At 43.0% G+C, this 17,467-nt stretch overlaps 1 protein-coding gene across 4 annotated transcripts; it reads left to right on the top strand.

Moving 5' to 3' along the window:
- Positions 1-4: 4 nt before the first annotated feature.
- Mrps21 (mitochondrial ribosomal protein S21) lies at positions 5-13,451 on the top strand. Of its 4 annotated transcripts, none has more exons than XM_013511468.1 (3): positions 5-101; positions 456-593; positions 13,157-13,451. In XM_013511468.1, the coding sequence occupies exons 2-3, from the start codon at positions 511-513 to the stop codon at positions 13,335-13,337; spliced, it is 264 nt and encodes an 87-aa protein (XP_013366922.1). In that variant the 5' UTR covers positions 5-101; positions 456-510; the 3' UTR covers positions 13,338-13,451. The 4 variants fall into 4 exon arrangements, with proteins under 4 accessions (XP_013366922.1, XP_005378751.1, XP_013366923.1 ...); XM_005378694.2 differs by having other exon boundaries at positions 6-101; positions 479-593; XM_013511469.1 differs by having other exon boundaries at positions 9-73.
- Positions 13,452-17,467: the final 4,016 nt, after the last annotated feature.

The following is a 17,467-nucleotide window of genomic DNA, read 5'->3' as shown; positions in this document are numbered from 1 at the left end:
GGCTCTGGGGCTTCCGTAGTTTCCGCTTCCGGTCTTGGGCAGGCTGTGAGTCCGCTGAAGCCTGAGGGCGGCGGTGAGAAATCCCGGGCTAGGGAGGAGAGGTGGGTAGTGAGAACGTTTGTGCGCTATTTTCCTTTCCTAAAGCCCGACAAAGACTCCTTTCTCAACTCGCAGCCCAGCCCTTTCTCGTGCAATGAACAGTAGTTGAGACCCTGCAGCGCGGCTCTGCTTCTTCCGTCCTCCCGGGTCCGGCGGTGCAAGCCTCGCGGGTGAAACTAGCGACTTTCTCTTTTCTTCCATGTGCTCGGGCTTGTGCTAGCAAAGAGAACAGGGGAGTCCCGTACTTTCTAAGACCTGAAGACCTGCACGTGCCCTGTCTCGCGTGTCCCTGAGCACTTTCCATTTTCAGAGTTGACTGAAACGCGCAGTAACGTGTATGTATTTTATTGTTTCAGTTTTTTACCCGATCCTTGCGTAGGTCCTGCAGAGTGGAGACTTAAATCGGAGATCATGGCAAGACATCTGAAGTTCATTGCCAGGACTGTGATGGTACAAGATGGGAACGTGGAAGGTGCATACAGGACACTGAACAGGTGACTGGCCATTCTCTTCTGCCCCGTCATAGATTGTTCTCAAACTGGTGCCAACCCAGGCGTTTAGTCTCTGAAACTTCTCAGCCCTTCCGTTTCTTTTTTCTTTTCTCTTCTCTTTTTTCTTTCTTTCTTTCTTTTTTTTTTTTTTTTTTTTTTTGGTCTTTTTGAGACAGGGTCTCACTATGCAGTTCAGGCTGACATTAAGCTCACTTTGTAGCCCAGGCTGGTGTCAAACTTACAGCGATCCTCCTGCCTCAGCCTCCCGAGTGCTGGGATACAGGTGTGCGTCACCACGCCCGGCTTTTTCAGTTTATTTTCTTGAAAATAAAGTTCTTGCACGGCGTGATGGCAACTACCTGTAATCCAAGAACTCTGGGAGGCTGAGGTAGGAGGATTGAAAGTTCATGCCTAGCCTAGGCAATTTAGTGACTTTGTGAGAGTCTACCTCTGAATTGAAAACAGGATAGGGCTGTCCTCTCCAAAATAATCCTTCTGAAACCTAACTTCATGATGTTTATTCAACAAGCAATCACCATTTCCTTTTTTTTTGGTGCTGGGAATCAAACTCAGGACCTTTTGCTTGCCAGGTGGGTGCTGTACCACTGAGCTATATCCCCGGCCCAATCATCGTTTCCTTAATGATGAACCTGACTTCTGTCCAAGACTTAAAAGAGTCCAGAAGACAAATTAAAGTGTGAAGTTGCTCGAAAGCAGGAACGTAGCGCACAGTAAATAACTGAGGGAGCCTTGGGAAACAAGGGTAATGGAAAAGATGAATTCAGATTGACCTCCTAGGGAAATGAGCAAGAGATGGGACAGCATTACAAGTTGTTTTAGGCTTTTTGAGGCGGGGTTTCCCTGGGTAGTTCAGGCTGGCCTCAAACCCACAGCGATCCCCCAGCCTTAGCCTCAGCTTCAGCCTCCAGAGTGCTGGAATTACGAGAGTTGGCTACCACCCCTGGCCAGCACTACAAGATTTGAGAAAGGTTAAGGAAAATACATAAATGGAAGTAAACTAGGTGGAATGGAAGGGTTATATTGAAAAGTTTGGTTTTGTTGTTTTGTTTTGTTTTTGCAGTGGTAGTGACTGAACTCAGGGCTTGGTACATGCTAGGCAAGCATTATACTACTGAGTTTCATCCCCAGCCTGAAAGGTTTTTGAACACTAGGCTGCGAGATACAGAAAAGCTCTACTAATGCCTTACTATTTTAATTTCTCAAGCAACAATTTATTTTTTTTAAGGCTGTAAGAAATATTTCACTGGGTCAAGGCATCCCGTTACAACCATGTTTTACTCTACAAACTCATCAAAATGTGATACACAGCCGGGCGTGGTGGCGTATGCCTGTAGTCCCAGCGCTCAGGAGGCTGAGGCAGGAGGATCTTTGGGAGTTCGAGGCCAGCCTGGGGTACAAAGTGAGCTCAAGGCCACCCTGGACTGCATCGAGAAACCCTGTCTCAAAAAGACAAAAAAAAAAAAATGTGATACACAATACTCTGCAAGGCAGAATTGTAAGATATTGCTCAAGTTCCTGGCTCCTAGTGAGCCACATACTGTGGAATACTTTCCCCTGGAGTGTGGGCAGGACCTAGGAATATGAGGGGCTATCATTTTCATGAAGAAGGAGATCATCAGACATCATCTTATCTAGTTAGATGAGTCCTTAAAAGGGATTGAGGTGTCTCCAAAGTCAGAGAAACTGGAACTATAAGAAGGCCTACTGGGGGCTGGGGATGTAGCGCAGTGGCATAAGCACCTGCCTGGCAAGCGCACGGTCCTGAGTTCGATTCCCAGTACCAAAAAAAAAAAAGAAGGCCTACTGGGCCAGGGATATAGCTCAGCGGTACAGTGCCTACCTGGCAAGCACAAGGTCCTGAGTTCGATTTCTGGCACCAAAAAAAAAAAAAAAAAAGGTGGCCTACTTAGCAAACATTAAGATTGACCTCCTAACAATAGCTAGCAACATAACAGGGACCTCAGTCTAGCAACTCGAAGTCTTTGAGGACATCAAACCTTAGATGTGATCCTGCTTGCATGCTTTCTGATTTCTGCCTGTGAAACACTAAGAGCACACACCTATGCCCTCCGCAGACTTCTTTCTTGCAATACTTAGGTAATAAACAGGATTTTTATTTGTTTTTCGTTTTTTGTTTATTTGATACACGGTTTCACTATGCAGTTCAGGCTGGCCTTGAACTTACTTTGTAGCCCAGGCTGACCTCCAATTTGCAGTGATCCTCCTGCCTCAGCTTCCCAAATACTGGGATTATAGATGTGCACTACCATCCCTGGTCTGTTTTTTTGGTTTCTGGTTTTTGTTTTTTTGGGATTTCTTTGTTCTTTTTGAGACAGGGTCTCGCTCTGCAGTTCAGGCTGGCCTTAAGCTCACTTTGTAGCCTAGGCTGGTCTTGAACTTGCAGTGATCGTCCTGCCTCAGCCTCCCGAGTGCTGGGATTACAGATGTGCACCACCATGCCTGGCTGCCTGGTCTGTTTTTAAACTATCAATTTATGGTAATTTGATAGCCAGCAATAGAAAACTAATACACTCAGGTATTTCTTATATAATTAACAGTATGCCTGGTAGACACTAGTTTTTCAAAGTTCATTTTTCAAGTAATTTTTTTTGTTAAGTAACAGTTTTCCAGTTCTTTTCACCAGTTGTAAGGAGTTTGGTTTTCCGGCATGCCCCACTCATCATTTTCTCTTCTTAGTATAAAGCAGAGTTTGAGAAACAAGTGTGTATAGAACTAAATTATCAAAACATTGTAGGAGAGAGATCTTGACATTATATGGGCTTGCCCTCCACTTTAAGGCTTTAACTGTGGTAGATTTAGTTTACAAGTAAGGGAACTGGGGGTGTAGTTCAGTGGTGGAGAGCTTAGCTAGCATGCACAAGGCCCTGGGTTCAATCTCCAGCACTGCAAAAAGGAACAGATAAAATGAAATGAAAAATACTTTATTTTTAAAAAGTATAAGTAAGGAAAGCCTACAAATATTAAATAATGCATCTCACCTCATGCAGTTATTGGTTGGTATAGAGTGGTGATGGTGAGCCTTCCAGTTTCCAGTGTTACAAACCATACTGTAACACATGTGCCACTGACCCACTACCACTAGCGTACAGAAACATAAAAGGGCACATCTTTTTAGTGCAGTATTCTGTGCCCTATGTTTTGAATTATTTACTAGTTTTTCTGGTAAGGGAACAACTTATGATAGTCATTTCACAGTATATATAAGACTTCATGCTTTTTTTCTGACCTCTCTCTGTAAGCCTCTCTCTGCTTTATTTTGGTGAATTTAGATGGGTCAGAGTGGTTGGTAAGTACTGTTATTTATGGCTATGTGTGGCTGTGTGTGTGTGTGTGTGTTACTGAGGAACCCAGGGCCTTACATATGCTAGGCAAGTGCTCTACCACTGAGCTACACTCCCAACTGATATGTTTATGTATTGAGGGTTATCAAAAGGCAGCAGTTACTTGGTGGGAAAACAGATTTCCCAAAGTTTAGATTTGGCTTCTACCTCCCCTATTTCTGAAGCACAAGTAATAAAAAAAACAAGAATTTTGTTTGTAGACTACTAGCAGCTTTGACAAAAAACAATTTGTGATGCAGCATTGTTACAGAACTTTCTTTCCTCTTTTTTTTCTTTTTCTTTACTGGAGATTGACCCCAGGAGCACAGAGCTACATCCCAGACCCCAGCTCCTTTTATCTTTGAGAAAAGAAAGTAGCTACAGGTTTAATGCTTTTGTTCAAGCCACAGCCTGAAAATAGTTTTCTAACACAAATGAGGTAGCATGACTTAGCTGTTAGGAGCACAGACTGTTTTTTGTTTTTGTTGGTTTTTTTTTTTCATAGACTGTTTTAGATCCCAGGTCTGACACTAGTGTCATGGAATCCTGTCTCTCTGTCTCAGTTTACTCATATATAATGTAGAACTTATTAATAGTACTTACCTCTGAGGGTTATTAGTTGATACATATAAAGTGCTTAAAACTGGGTTTGATACATAGCATGTATTAGCTGTTATCCCAATTTGGAACTCACTGTAAGGAAATTTTTACCCTTTTGACTTTATTTTGTGGGTGACTGATTCTGAGAGATTGAGAGTTTTTCTTTTTTTTTTGAGACAGAGTCTTCCTATGTATTTTAGACAGCCTTGAACCTGGTATGTAACTGGCCTCAAACATGCAGCTATGTAGGCATGGGCCATATGCCCGACTGAGAGTTTTCTTCTTTCTTCCTGGACTATCAGATTATGCACAAGATAGCCCAGGGATTGAAAAAAAAAAAAAGCTAGAGAAAATAATTGTTAAACAATTTTGACATGAGGATCAATTTACTATTGGTATTGGAATGAATTTTCTTATAGACTGTGATATTTTCCAACTAAGTCTTCTATTTCACCTGTTTTTTTTTTTTTTTTTTTTTTTTTTGTGAATCGAACTTTTTTTTTTGCGGGGGGGTGGGGGGCTCGCTTTGCAGTTCAGGCTGGCCTTGAGCTACTTTGTAGCCCAGGCTGGTCTTGAACTCAAAACGATTCTCTTGCCTCAGTCTCCCCAATGCTGGGATTACAGGCGTGCGCCACCACGCCTGGCTATTTCACCTATTGCTAACCTCATTTTATTTATTTATTTATTTTTTTTTGAGACAGGGTCTCACTGACCTCAAACTCTCAGTGCTCCTGCTGCCTCAGCCTCCTGAGTGCTGGAATTACAAGCATGTGCCACCAGGCCCAGCTTACCTCATTTTAAAATAATATTATTTCCTTTGTGCATCTTATTGCATATGTGGGATGTTTTCCCAATTCCACTTTGGAAAGAGCCTTTGTCTGGGATTGTTATTGTTGTAGAACTGTATCTCTGTCTACCTACCTGTTTTAAAATTCTTATATAACCAGTATCTTTTGTACTCAGTAGTAGGTTGTTGCTTTTATTTTTTCTTTGTTTTTCATTTTACCTTAAACCCTTCCGGATGCTAGTACAAGTGAGTGGTAAGTGAGGGGAAAATAAATAAATGGCAGGAAGGAGAGGCATGTGTTTTTGTTTTGCTGTGTTTTGGGGCTTTTGGGGGGTACTGGAAATTGAACTCAAGACCTTGTGCTTGCCAGGTAGGCACTGTGCCACTGAGCTACATCCCTGGTCTCTGGAGAGGCATGTTTGGTTATCTTCTCAGCCACACCTTGTACGCTCCCCCCCTTTTTTTTTTTTTTTGCTGCTCTGACCACTTTTTTTTTTCTTTTCTTTTTTTTTTTTTTCTGTACCGGGAATCCAACTCTTAGGACCTTGCACTTGCCGGGCAGGTGCTGTGCCACTGAGCTAAATCGCCGGCCCCTTGTACAATCTCAAATTTTGTTTTGAGAAATTGGTTTTTAAATCTTTTTAAGTGTTTTCTTTCTCCCCTCCCCTCCTCTCCCCTTCCCTCTTTCCAGACATAATCTCACTACATAGCCCAGTAGCCCAGGCCAGCCTTGAACATGTAGTACTCTTTTTTTTTTTTTTTTTTGTCTTTTTGAGATAGGATTTCCTGAGTGCTGAAAATACAGGCATGTGCCACCATGCCCTGCTAAAGGATACTTACCTTGTCAGTTTAGATTTACTCTTTGGAAAGCTACATTTCTGTTCCTTTTTTATCTTGGAGGTATGTGTCCCATAAACTGTATTTTAGCCTCGGAATAAAAAAATGAACAAATATTTTGCTCATAGAATAATTTTCTAGTTGGGCACACTTGTAATCTCAGCACTCCGGAGGCTGAAGTAGGAGGATTGCCAAGAGTTCAAGGCCAGCCTGAACTACGTAGCAAGATCCTGACTCAAAACATCAAAAAAAAGAAGAATTTCTAGGCAAGGACTTTTAAACTTCATACGTAACAGTTGGGTGTGTGGCTCAGTGATGCAGCACTTGCCTGGCATGTATGCAGCCCGGGTACTGCCAAAAAAAAAGAAGCTTGCACGTGTGAGTATGTGAGTGGGCCAGTTCTGGAAAGTCATAGTCTTCTGTCTTCCTGCCTGCTAAATATAGTATTTTCTGGCTGGTGCACTTCTTTTTTCCTAGTTTTCTGTAGTGTCCCCTCTCTGGCTACCTTTTCTGTGTACCCCTGTCAAGTCCCAGGCTTCTCCTTACCCTCTCTCAGCTTTCTGGTAGTTGGTAGTTTAAAAATAAGTTGCTTATTCTGTGCTCTAATTACAATAGGTAAGAGAGCAAATGAGAGAAGGAGGTGGTTAAAGCTTTACCATGTTTGGAGCACAGAGGGCGTCTTAACAAAGGAAATCAGCCATGTGTCTGCCCAGTGAGGCTACCACAAAATGCCTGTTATATAACCAGGGGCCCTTGTTGGCACCCTACGATGAGGAGATGGAAAGGAAGCGTTGCTAGGAAGCCAGCCCTGTGTGATTGGCTGTCCCTGAAACAAAGAAAGGCAGACGTGCTAGAAGCACGTGCTAGTAGCCCTATTGACCCCTTTTACTCCTGGTGGGACAGCTTTTAGGCCCATCAAGACATTCTGCGTACACGTTGGCCCTGACTGGCTGCTGACATGTGAGCTGCCACCTCCAGCTCCTCCCTCCAGGCAGCTCAGCTCCTTTTACATAATCAGTTGAATTTCACTAAAACTGGCAGCTGGTTTCTTCTTCATGTTAGGTTGCCAGGTACCTGAACTCCAAGCTGATCTGTTTACCCTAAAGCCCTGGTCTGCTAGTCCTTGAACTACCTTTGGAAGCAGAAACATTGTTAGTAACACCATCCTATTTACTTCTTGAGTTCTACAAAGCTCTTTCTGCAACCTTTCCTTTCATCCTACTTTTTTTTTTTTTTTTTAATGTCTTTTTGAGACAGGGTCTTGCTATGCAGTTCAAGTTGGCCTTGAGCTCACTTTGTGGTCCAGGCTGGTCTCGAACTCGCAGCAATCCTCCTGCCTCAGCCTCCCGAGTGCTGGGATTACAGGTGTGCGCCACCATGCCTGGCTTCATCCTGCTTTTAAACTGTCCTAATCATTCCAACAGGTTCCTCTTCCTAGGTGGTATTATTTCTATGCTCTGTTCTTATAGTCTCTTAAGTCCAATCTCTTTGTCACTTCTACATTGCATATCCAATCTTGGCTTTTTCTTTCTTTTTTTTTTTTGTCTTGTAGCTCTTCCCTTTCACTGTCTCCTTTGCCCTCAGAACACTGCAATGATTTCTCTCCTGAAATGTGGTGGCTTCTGTTTGAAGAACCGTATTATTGCAGAGCACTGCACTAAACACCAGAATTCTTCCCAGCACTCAGGAGGCTAAAGCAGGAGGATCATTGCGAGTCCAAGGCCATCCTGGGCTACATAGCAAGACCCTGTCTCCAAAAAAAAAAAAAAACCAGAATTCTACTTCTAGTTTCATTTTGTAATCATAGGCAAGTCAGCCTCTCTGACTTTCGATTTTCCTAATTTCTAAGGAGATGACAATACCTAATCAATTTCATAGCATTGTAATTAGAATCACGGGTGTAAAAGTGCTATCTAAACTCTAATGTGCCATTTTAGTAAAGGTAGTATTATTGAAGCTTTCTGAACTAATGTCCTCAAGAATTCTGTTATTATAAGGTCACTTAATCCCTTTGTAATGAACATTTATCCATCATCTAGAGGTTCATTTTTTTACATATACTGATAAGTGGCTTTTTTCCAAGCATTATCATATATGCAAAAGTGAGTAAAGAATTGCTCTCAAACCTTAGAAAACACAACCAGTACAGACATTTTTTTTTAATTTTTTTAATTTTTTTTTTTGTCTTTTTGAGACAGGGTGTCACTGTGCAGTTCAGGCTGGTCTTGAGCTCACTTTGTAGCCCAGGCTGGTCTTGAACTCTCAGCGATCCTCCTGCCTCAGTCCCCAAGTGCTGGGATTACAGGTGTGCACCACCACGCCTGGCCAGGACCTGATCTTTTAAGAGGCATGGACAGTGTGCTGAGGAATTGGTTTGTCCTGGACCATCAGCGGCAACATGACCTAGGAGTTTGACATAAATACAGTGGGAGTATAGTTCAGTGGTGGTGTGTGCTTAGCGTGATTGACGCTCTGGGTTCAATCCCCAACACCAAAAGAAAAAAGAAAAGCAAATTCTTGAGCTCTACAAAATAACAAACTGGAGGTAGCACAGCAGTCGTTTTTGTTTTGTTTTGAAGTAGGAAAATTCAGCTGGGCATAGTGACACATGCCTGTAATCCCAGCACTTAGGAGACTGAGGCAGGAGGACTGCTGTGAGTTCAAGGCCAGCCTGAACTACATAGTAAGACCCTGTCTCCAAAAATCTAAAATAAAATAAAATGAGATGAAATGAAATAAATACAATATAAAATAAAAAATAAAGTAACATGAGGGGTATAGCTCAGTGGCATAAGCGCCTGCCTGCCAAGTGCAAGGTCCTGAGTTCAATTCCCAGTACCAAAATAAAATAAAATAAATAAAATAGTAGGAAAATTTATTGGAGAATAGGAATGGGGGAATGGGGAATAGGAATAGCTCCTGAGAGACGGAGGGATCCAAAGTGTGTTGCCCTGCACAGCATCTTAACAAGCTTTCCAGGTGGCTGCTGCGTGCTAAATTTTGAGAATCATTGTGCTTTTGGAAGAGTAATTGATTTCACTTAGAGCAGTTTACAGACGTAACAGTTGATTTGGATCTTCAAGGAACAAATAGGTTATATCAAGCAGAAAAAGAAAGGAATGATATTCCAAGCAAAGGAGCATCATGAACAATATAAAAAGTAACATCATGACTAGAGCATAGGCTTTATAGGACAAGTTATTTGCACCTAGACTAGTTGTCCCCAAATTTTCTGCATATTAGAATCAACTAGGAAACATAAGCAAAAACAGTTCTGTCTGTGTCTCTTTTTTTGGTTGTGACAGGGTCTTGCTGTGTAGTTCAGGTTGGCCTTGAACCCTTGAATTCACTATATAACTTAGGCTGGCTTTAAACTCACAGCAGTCTTCCTGCCTCAGCTTTCCAAGTGCTGGGATTACAGACGTATACCACCACACCTGGCCTCCTGTGTACTTCTATAGCAGTGATTCCCTTATCTTTGTACTTGTCATGCTGTATTATAATTTTGAATAAGTTTGGGGAGGAGACAAATTCAATTTTGTCCAGTTTTGTTTTTGTTTTTGAGACAGGGTCTCACTATGTACTGCAGGCTGGCCTTGAACTCGTGGTGACCCTCCTCTCCTGCCTCAGCCACCTGAGTGCTCTCAGCTCTAATTTAGTGTTGTTGTTGTTTCTTGTTTTTTTTTCCGGTACCGGGAATCGAACTCACGACCTTGCACTTGCCAGGCAGGCGCTGTGCCTCTGAGCTAAATCCCCAGCCCCTGTAATTCGGTGTTATGTAGGGTTTGAGGCAGTTGGAAATACTAGTCTCCCTTTAAGCTAAGATTGGACTGAAAATAAGGAGTCTACAGTGTCTCTAGAGTCACCTTGGAAGTGTCCCTTGCAGTCTCCCAGCAAATTTAAAAACAATCCCAGGGGCTGGCCTGACTGTTGAGGCAGTCTCTGAAGATGGGTGCAGCTGCCAGTACTCTTTGAACAGGCTCCCATTGTGCATAACAGAATCATGTTGAACCAGAATGGCAAGAGGTTCACAGTCAGAATCCAAACGAAGGGATTACAGTATTTATGGGTACTTTTCACAGGGAAAAGTCTACTCTTTATGGCTAGGATGGACCTTTCCCAACTTTGGTGCTCCACTTCTCCATTGTAAAACATTAGTGTTAAATCCATGTGCCATCTGGGCATGGGTGTGTCTCCAACAGAACCTTCACTGACTTGCTTCTCTTGCACCTGGGAGTTTGCAGCAATTCTCTTGGCTCTTCTCTCCTGGCCACCAAAATCTCAACAAACTTATTCATATAAAAATGGCTCTATTAGCCTACCAATCTTTTTTTTTTCTTTTTTCTTTCAATATTGGGGACTGAGTCGAGAGTCTTTAGTTGAGAGTCTTTAGTCTTTTGGTCAGTTGATTGCTGACCATCTGTGTCTAGTCTTTAGTCTTTAGCCACATCCCCAGCCTTTTTGTTTTTTGAAACAGTGTCAAAAACACTCATTTATTCCGGCTAGGCTCAAATTTGTAATCCTGCCAGGCATGGTGGCTCACATCTGTGATTCCAGCACTTGGGAGGCTGAAGCAGGAGGATTGCCATGAGTTCGAGGAAGTCAGCCTCGTCTATATAGTGAGTTCAAGGCCAGTCTGAACTACATAGTGAGATCTTGTCTCAAAAAGCAAAAAACACTCATAATCCTTCTTCCTCAGCTTCCCAGAGTGCTAAGATTAGAGTGTGCCACCATGCCTGGGCTATAAATCATTGTTTTGTTTTGTTTTGAGACAGGGTCTGACTGTATAGTACAGGCTGGCCTTGAACTCATGTTATAGCCGAGGCAGATGCGTGTCATCATGCCCAACTACAAATCGTTATTTAACTGAGGCTCAGGCATACCTGGTCATATGTAGTAGCCCAGTGGAAAGGCCTATCAGGCACTATTTGTATGAGGGGACCCCAGAGTCTCCAAAGAAATACTCTTCTTTTTTTTTTCCCCAGTATGGGGATCAAACCCAGGGCTTTGTATATGTTAGGCAAGCACAGTACAATGAAACTATCTCATTCTTTGTTTTTTTCTGGGTTTTTTTGGGTTTTTTTTTAGATATTAGGCATTGGACCTAGGCCTCAAATATGCTAGGTAAGTGCGCCACCACTAAGCTACATTCCCAACCCCAGTCGCAGCCCCAGCCCCTTTTTTTTGAGACAGCGTTTCAGAATGTGACTGGTAGCCCAGGCTGGCCTCAAACTCGCAGTGATCCTCCCAAGTGCTGGGATTACAGGTGTGTGCCACCATGCCCAACCCTTTTTATGTTTTGAGTCAGGGTCTTGCACAGTTGCTTACACTGGCCTCAAACTTGTGATCCTTCTGCCTCAGTCAACCTCCTGAGTAGCTGGGATTACAGCTGTATACTGCTGCACCCTGGCCCCTCATTCCCAATATCAGACAGCGGGACCCTATAGGATAATGGTTCCAATGTCTATTCACACTTGTAATTTACCTAAAGCCAAGTTTTTTTCCAGTTCATAGTCAATCTGTTGTTATCGTGGACTTTGTGGTGCAGCTCAGCAGCAGTAAATGGGTTTCCCAGTAGGCAAAAGATGCTGGTAGTTTTTCTTATTTTTATGTTCTTTGTTCCCTTCTAGCAATTAGGATGTAGCTCAGTGGTAGAGTGTTTGCCTAGTATGCACAGGACCCTGAGTTCAATAGCCAGTATCCCAAAAAAGGGGAAAAGAGCCTTGTTAAAATAGCTATGACTCAATCCTCTTATCTCCAGTTGTGCTTGTGATTTAGTTTCTGCATGTAATAACAACGTGGTGAGCAGGAATGGGGCCATGTAAACATAGCCGGGAATGGAGGCCGGCGATGGAAGGTGCCACCAGTCCTTAGGGCCAGTCGGTGAGGCGTTACCAGGGGAAGACAAATTGTAGAGGGAGCCAGAACTCTCAGGAGCCTAGGGGTTAATTGGCCCCAACGTCCTAGAAGAAAGAGATAAGTTTGAGTTAGGAGAATTTTTAATTGAATATAATAGCTATTGCAAGGGATTGGGTGAACAGGAAAGAAATTGAGATCAATTTAATGGATACCTATATAAGGCTGATATGAATAAAACATGGTTTCTGCCTTCAAGGAGATGTCTGTATAATAACTTACAGAATGGCAGAATGAGATAATTGTCAAATAGGTATACAATAAAATAAATTATTTTCCTTAAGAAGATGAGGGGCAAGTAGGACACATGTTGACCATGTAGGAGGCTCTTGGTTCAGTGCACACATACACAGAGAAGAGGGGAGAGAGAAGGAGAAGGGAAAACTTTGTGGAGAGATGACATCTGGGCTTGTCATCAAAACTGAGAAAATTTCCCTCAGAATGTTGGCAGCTGGGGGTGAGAAGACAGCCTCAGTGTGTCCAGGGAGTGGTCAGCAGATCGGTGTGATCAGAGCATGATACATGGAGAACTGATGGGTGAGCCTGTTACTTTTTAATGCTCCTGTTTGTTTCACTGGTGTGTGAGGGTCACCTTTCCTTGAGCCTTCTCAAGGACTCAGGTGTCAGTTCTTAGGCATAATAAGGGCGGAACTGCATTCACCATTAATGACCACGTAGGAATCACCCTGAATGATTTTTTTAAAATTGCAGATGGCTTGCCTCATTCATTTAGCGTTTCTGAAGTGCCCCGATTGGCAATCACTGCCATAGAGAGCTAGTGTTCCTGTAGGGTGCAGCATATTCCTCAAGTATGCTATGGTAGAAACAAATTGGAGAACGTGACTCTTACTATAAATTCTCCAAGAACAAGAACTTTGTAATTGCTTTTCAGTTTCCCTGAAAATTCTTATTGGCGCCTCTGTAGGCAGTTTATATTGTCACCATTTCCCACTGTAATTTTTATAAACAACAGTTGTTTTGGTCAGTTGATTGCTGACCATCTGTGAAACTGGAAAAATAGTAATGAGCCCACACCTCTAACCTCATTGCCTGTGTTTATACAGAATCCTCACCATGGACGGGCTCATTGAGGACATTAAGCGACGAAGGTACTATGAGAAACCCTGCCGTCGCCGACAGCGGAAAAGCTATGAAACCTGCCGGCGGATCTACAACATGGAAATGGCTCGAAAGATCAACTTCTTGATGCAGAAAAATCGGGCGGATCCATGGCAGGGCTGCTGAAGCCTGTGGATAGGAGGCCCACATCCAGTTATCCAGTTTTGTGTCTCCACCGCTTCTTTCTTGAAACCCACTTTGTTACCTTTCTCTATAATAAACTCAGTCATATATATGCAAGAAGGTCTGCATATATAGAACCATCCCATTAGTGAGCAGCAAACCCCCTCTTTTGTTAAAGAGAAACTGAGTCCACAAGCAGTAAGGAGTAAAGTGGTAGTTGCCAGGCCCTGGGGGAAAAGGCAGCCTGGGTCAGAGTTTCAGTTTGCTGAGATGAAAAAGCTCTGAAGTTGGATGGTGATGATGGTTGCAGAAAAAAGTGAATGTACTTAATGCCACTGAACTGTACACTGAAATACTTAAAATGGTAACTTCAGAGCAGTGATGGCAAACCTTATAGAATTTTCAGTGATACAAACACAAATGCCATAGTTCACCATCACTGATTTAGGATATAATAAAAATGTTTTTGAAATGGGGAAGGTGAGGAAATTTTGCAAAATGTAGTAGAGTATATCCAGGCTGGCCTGCAAGGCATGGTGATCCTCTTGCCTCAGCCTCTCAAATGATGAGATTTTAGGTGTGCACCACCACACCTGGCTTCAAAGCAAAATCTCATTAGAATAGAAGGTTACTTTTTTTTTGGTGGTGGGTACTGGAAATTTAACCAAGGGCCTTTGCACTGAGCTACATGCCCAGCCCCTTTTATTTTTTATTTTGAGACAGAGTCTCAGTAAGTTGATAAATTGCCCAGGGTGGGTTCAAATTTGTGATCCTATTGCCTCAGTCTCCCACAATGCTGGGACTATAGCTATGTGTCACCATGCCCTGCTAAGCATATTACTCTTTACTGAACTACCCTCCCCACCAGAATGTGAGTAAAGAGGAGAGGAAATATGGTATATTTGTTTCGTGCTTCTGTTTTGGTACTGGGATCAAACTTGGCCTTGTGCTTGCCAGGCAGGCGCTTGTGCCGCTGAGCTACATCCCCGGCCAGTATGTGCATTTGGAATACATTCTGCTTCTAAAATATCTAATCCCTCTGGGCATGGTGGCTCCTGCTTGTAATTCCAGCACTGGGGGCGTTGAGGTGAGAGAATAACCATGAGTTCAAGGGCAGCCTGAACGGCGTAGTGAGACCCTGTCTCAATAAAATGAAATACCTAAGCTGCAGAGTAGAGTGCTGGAATTTTTCCCCAGAGGAATCCTTAAGACAAATCTAAACCAGGTGTGGTGGGACCAGCTTAGTGGTATTTGGAAGGCTGAGGTAGAATGATCAAGCTGAGGCCAGCCTGGACCATATTGAGACCTTGTCTCAAAAACAAACTTGGTGAACAAGTTTATCTCTATTTTCTGTCTTTCCTTTTGCTTTCCTAATGGAGACTAAGTGGGGGACAGTGGAGAAGCAGTAGATAAGTGGTAGGAAAGATAAAATAGGGGCATGTTGAGAAAAAGAAGGGCACAGTTCCAGAAACACCCTGTAGCATTTGTTCTCACAGTGCCCTCAGGTCTGCAGCATCTCCGAATTGTGGGACCCTACTTTAAGTGTTCCAAGTCGGAAGTTGGGGCAGAAGCCCATCAGACCCATCTTAACGAGGCTGAGGTGGTTCAGACACCCCTGTGTGTTCAGAACCTCCAGGTCAAGGCTCCCACACCCCTCGCAGCAGGCCCTCCCGGCTATTTACTCTCATCATGAGGAAGACCAGCTGCTCGGCTTGCTCTCCCACTGCCTGCTTCCTCTGCTCTTTGTCCCTTGACAGCTATGCTGCCAGTATTCAGAAGAGTTGGGGCCAACCCCTGCAGGAGAAGCAGAGAGGAGGCAGAAGCGGCTGGCCCGTTTCTCATCCAGGCTGCTGCCATCCCAGGGTGGTATTAAAAAAGGAAATAGAGCAGTCTGCCAAGGCACAGATGCTTCAGCTTGCTTATGTTTAAACATTGCCCCCTTGTGGTAAATGCAGTGGCTTCAAATTTCTAGCGTTAGTTCTGTTAAATATATTTCATTCTTTTCAGTTACAGTACTCATTGATTAAGCCAAGTGTGGTGGCACATGCCTGAGGTAGAGGTTCAAGCCCAGCCTGGGCAACTAAGCAAGACCCTGCCTGAAAATAAAATGTCTTGTACCAGTAAAAAAAAACAACTGCATGCTGGCACGTACTTGTGATCCCAGCACTCCAGAGGCTGAGGCAAGATCACTACGAGTTCAAGGTCAACCTAGGCTACGTAGTTCATGCCAGCCTAAACTATATAATGAGACACTGTCTTTAAAAAAAAAAAAAGCCTGCAGGAAAATATTCTAGAAACACTTCCTTGTTTTTCAGAACTTCATCAAACCCACTTATATCATATTATTGGACCCTCTATAGACATTGCTTAAAAAGCTGGGCTTGGTGACTGATGCCTGTAGTCCCAGTACTCTCAAAGTTGAGGAAGGAGGAGTGAAAGTTCAATGCAGCCTGGGTAATTTAATGACTTAGCAAGACCCCGTGTTCAAAATAAAAAGTTGGTGAGGACATTGCTTAGTGCAAGTTAAAAAAAAAATCATCAGCACTCCCATGTTTATAACAGCACAGTTTATAATAGCCAAATCTTGGAAACAGCCCAAATGCCCATCAACCAAGGGAATGGATAAAAGAAGCTGTGGTTTTAGGTTGGTTTTTTTGTGGGTTTTTTTTTTTTTTTTTTTTTTGAAACATGGTCTCAGTATGCAGTTCCAGCTGGCCTTGAGCTCACTTTGTAGCTCAGGCTGGTCTCGAACTCACAACCATCCTCCTGCCTCAGCCTCCCAAGTGCTGGGATTACAGGCATGCACCACCACGCCCAGCTTGTGTCTTTTTTAATAAAATGGAGCACTGCTCTGCTATAAAGAAAGATAAGCTTGAGACATTCCTAGGTAGATGGATGCAAATAAAAATAAACCAGACACGTGTACATACTGCATTGTTTCTCTGATGTGAGAAACGGGAAGTGTAAATACAGACCAAAATGTGTGTTAGGTGTTGTGAAATAGGAAGAAAAATGTTCAAATGAGGGGAAAAGGAGAAAAAGAATGAAAAAATGGAAACAAAATTTTTATAGCCCAGTGTGGTGGCTCACACCTGCAATCTTAGCACTCAGGAGGCTGAGGCAGAAGGATTGTTGTGAGTTCGAGACCAGCCTGGGCTACAAAGTGAGCTGTCAAGGCCAGCCTGAACTGGGTAGTGAGACCCTGTCTCAAAGAGAACAACAACAAAAAAAACACTTTTATAAATGGGGAGAGGAGGAAGGGGTTGAAGGGAGAGTAGGGGAATGGGAGAAAAGTTACATCATGTACAGGTACAAATTCTCTATGGTAAATGTGATCATTATGTACATCTAAAATGTACCAATAAAATCTGATTGAAGAAAAAAATACTCCCTGAAGCTCTGTTCCTTACTCTAGGGAAATATCCAACTTTGTTACATTTTACAGCCAGATTTTAACAAGTTAACAAATTAGACGTTGGTACTTTGGGTCTGTTTGTTTTTGTGATGGTGTGTACTAGGAATTGAAACCAGGGTCTTTACACTAAGCAACATTTCTAGCCCTTTTTAAAATTTTTTTATTTTGAGGCAGTGTCTTTCCTAGATTGCTTAGTTGACCAGGCTGGGTTCTAACTTGCAGTCCTCCTGCTCAGGCTTCCAGAGTGCTAGAATTCTGGATATGAAGCTCATGCCTAGCAATACATCACTTTTGAGTGATTTTGGTTTTTTTGTTTCTTGGGGTTTGTTTTTTGTTTGTTTGTTTCCCTCCCCGCCCCCCCCCCGCCGGGTAAACTTATGACCTTGCGCTTGCCAGCCAGGCGCTGTGCCGCTGAGCTAAACCCCCAGCCCACTTTTGAGTGATTTTGAACCATAACATTGTGTCGCTTGTCACGTAAGGTGTTTACAAAGCAGGTCTCAAAAATACTAAGGGTATAGGGCGTTATTGCTCACACCTGAAATACCAGCACCCAGGAGGCAGAGGAAGAATTGCCAGGAGTTTGAGGCCAGCCTGAAATGAAACCTGTCTCAAAAAACAAAACAAAACAAAATACTACAGGTGGGATCTGGAATTGACTTAGTCTCTGAAAATACTTTGCTTGTCTTGTCTTTTTTTTTTTTTTTTTTTTTTTTTTTTT

Source organism: Chinchilla lanigera, unplaced genomic scaffold (assembly GCF_000276665.1).
Source record: "Chinchilla lanigera isolate Chin_1 unplaced genomic scaffold, ChiLan1.0 scaffold00012, whole genome shotgun sequence".
In the NCBI taxonomy this organism is placed as follows: domain Eukaryota; kingdom Metazoa; phylum Chordata; class Mammalia; order Rodentia; family Chinchillidae; genus Chinchilla; species Chinchilla lanigera.
This window is presented reverse-complemented; position numbering and strand designations above follow the sequence as displayed.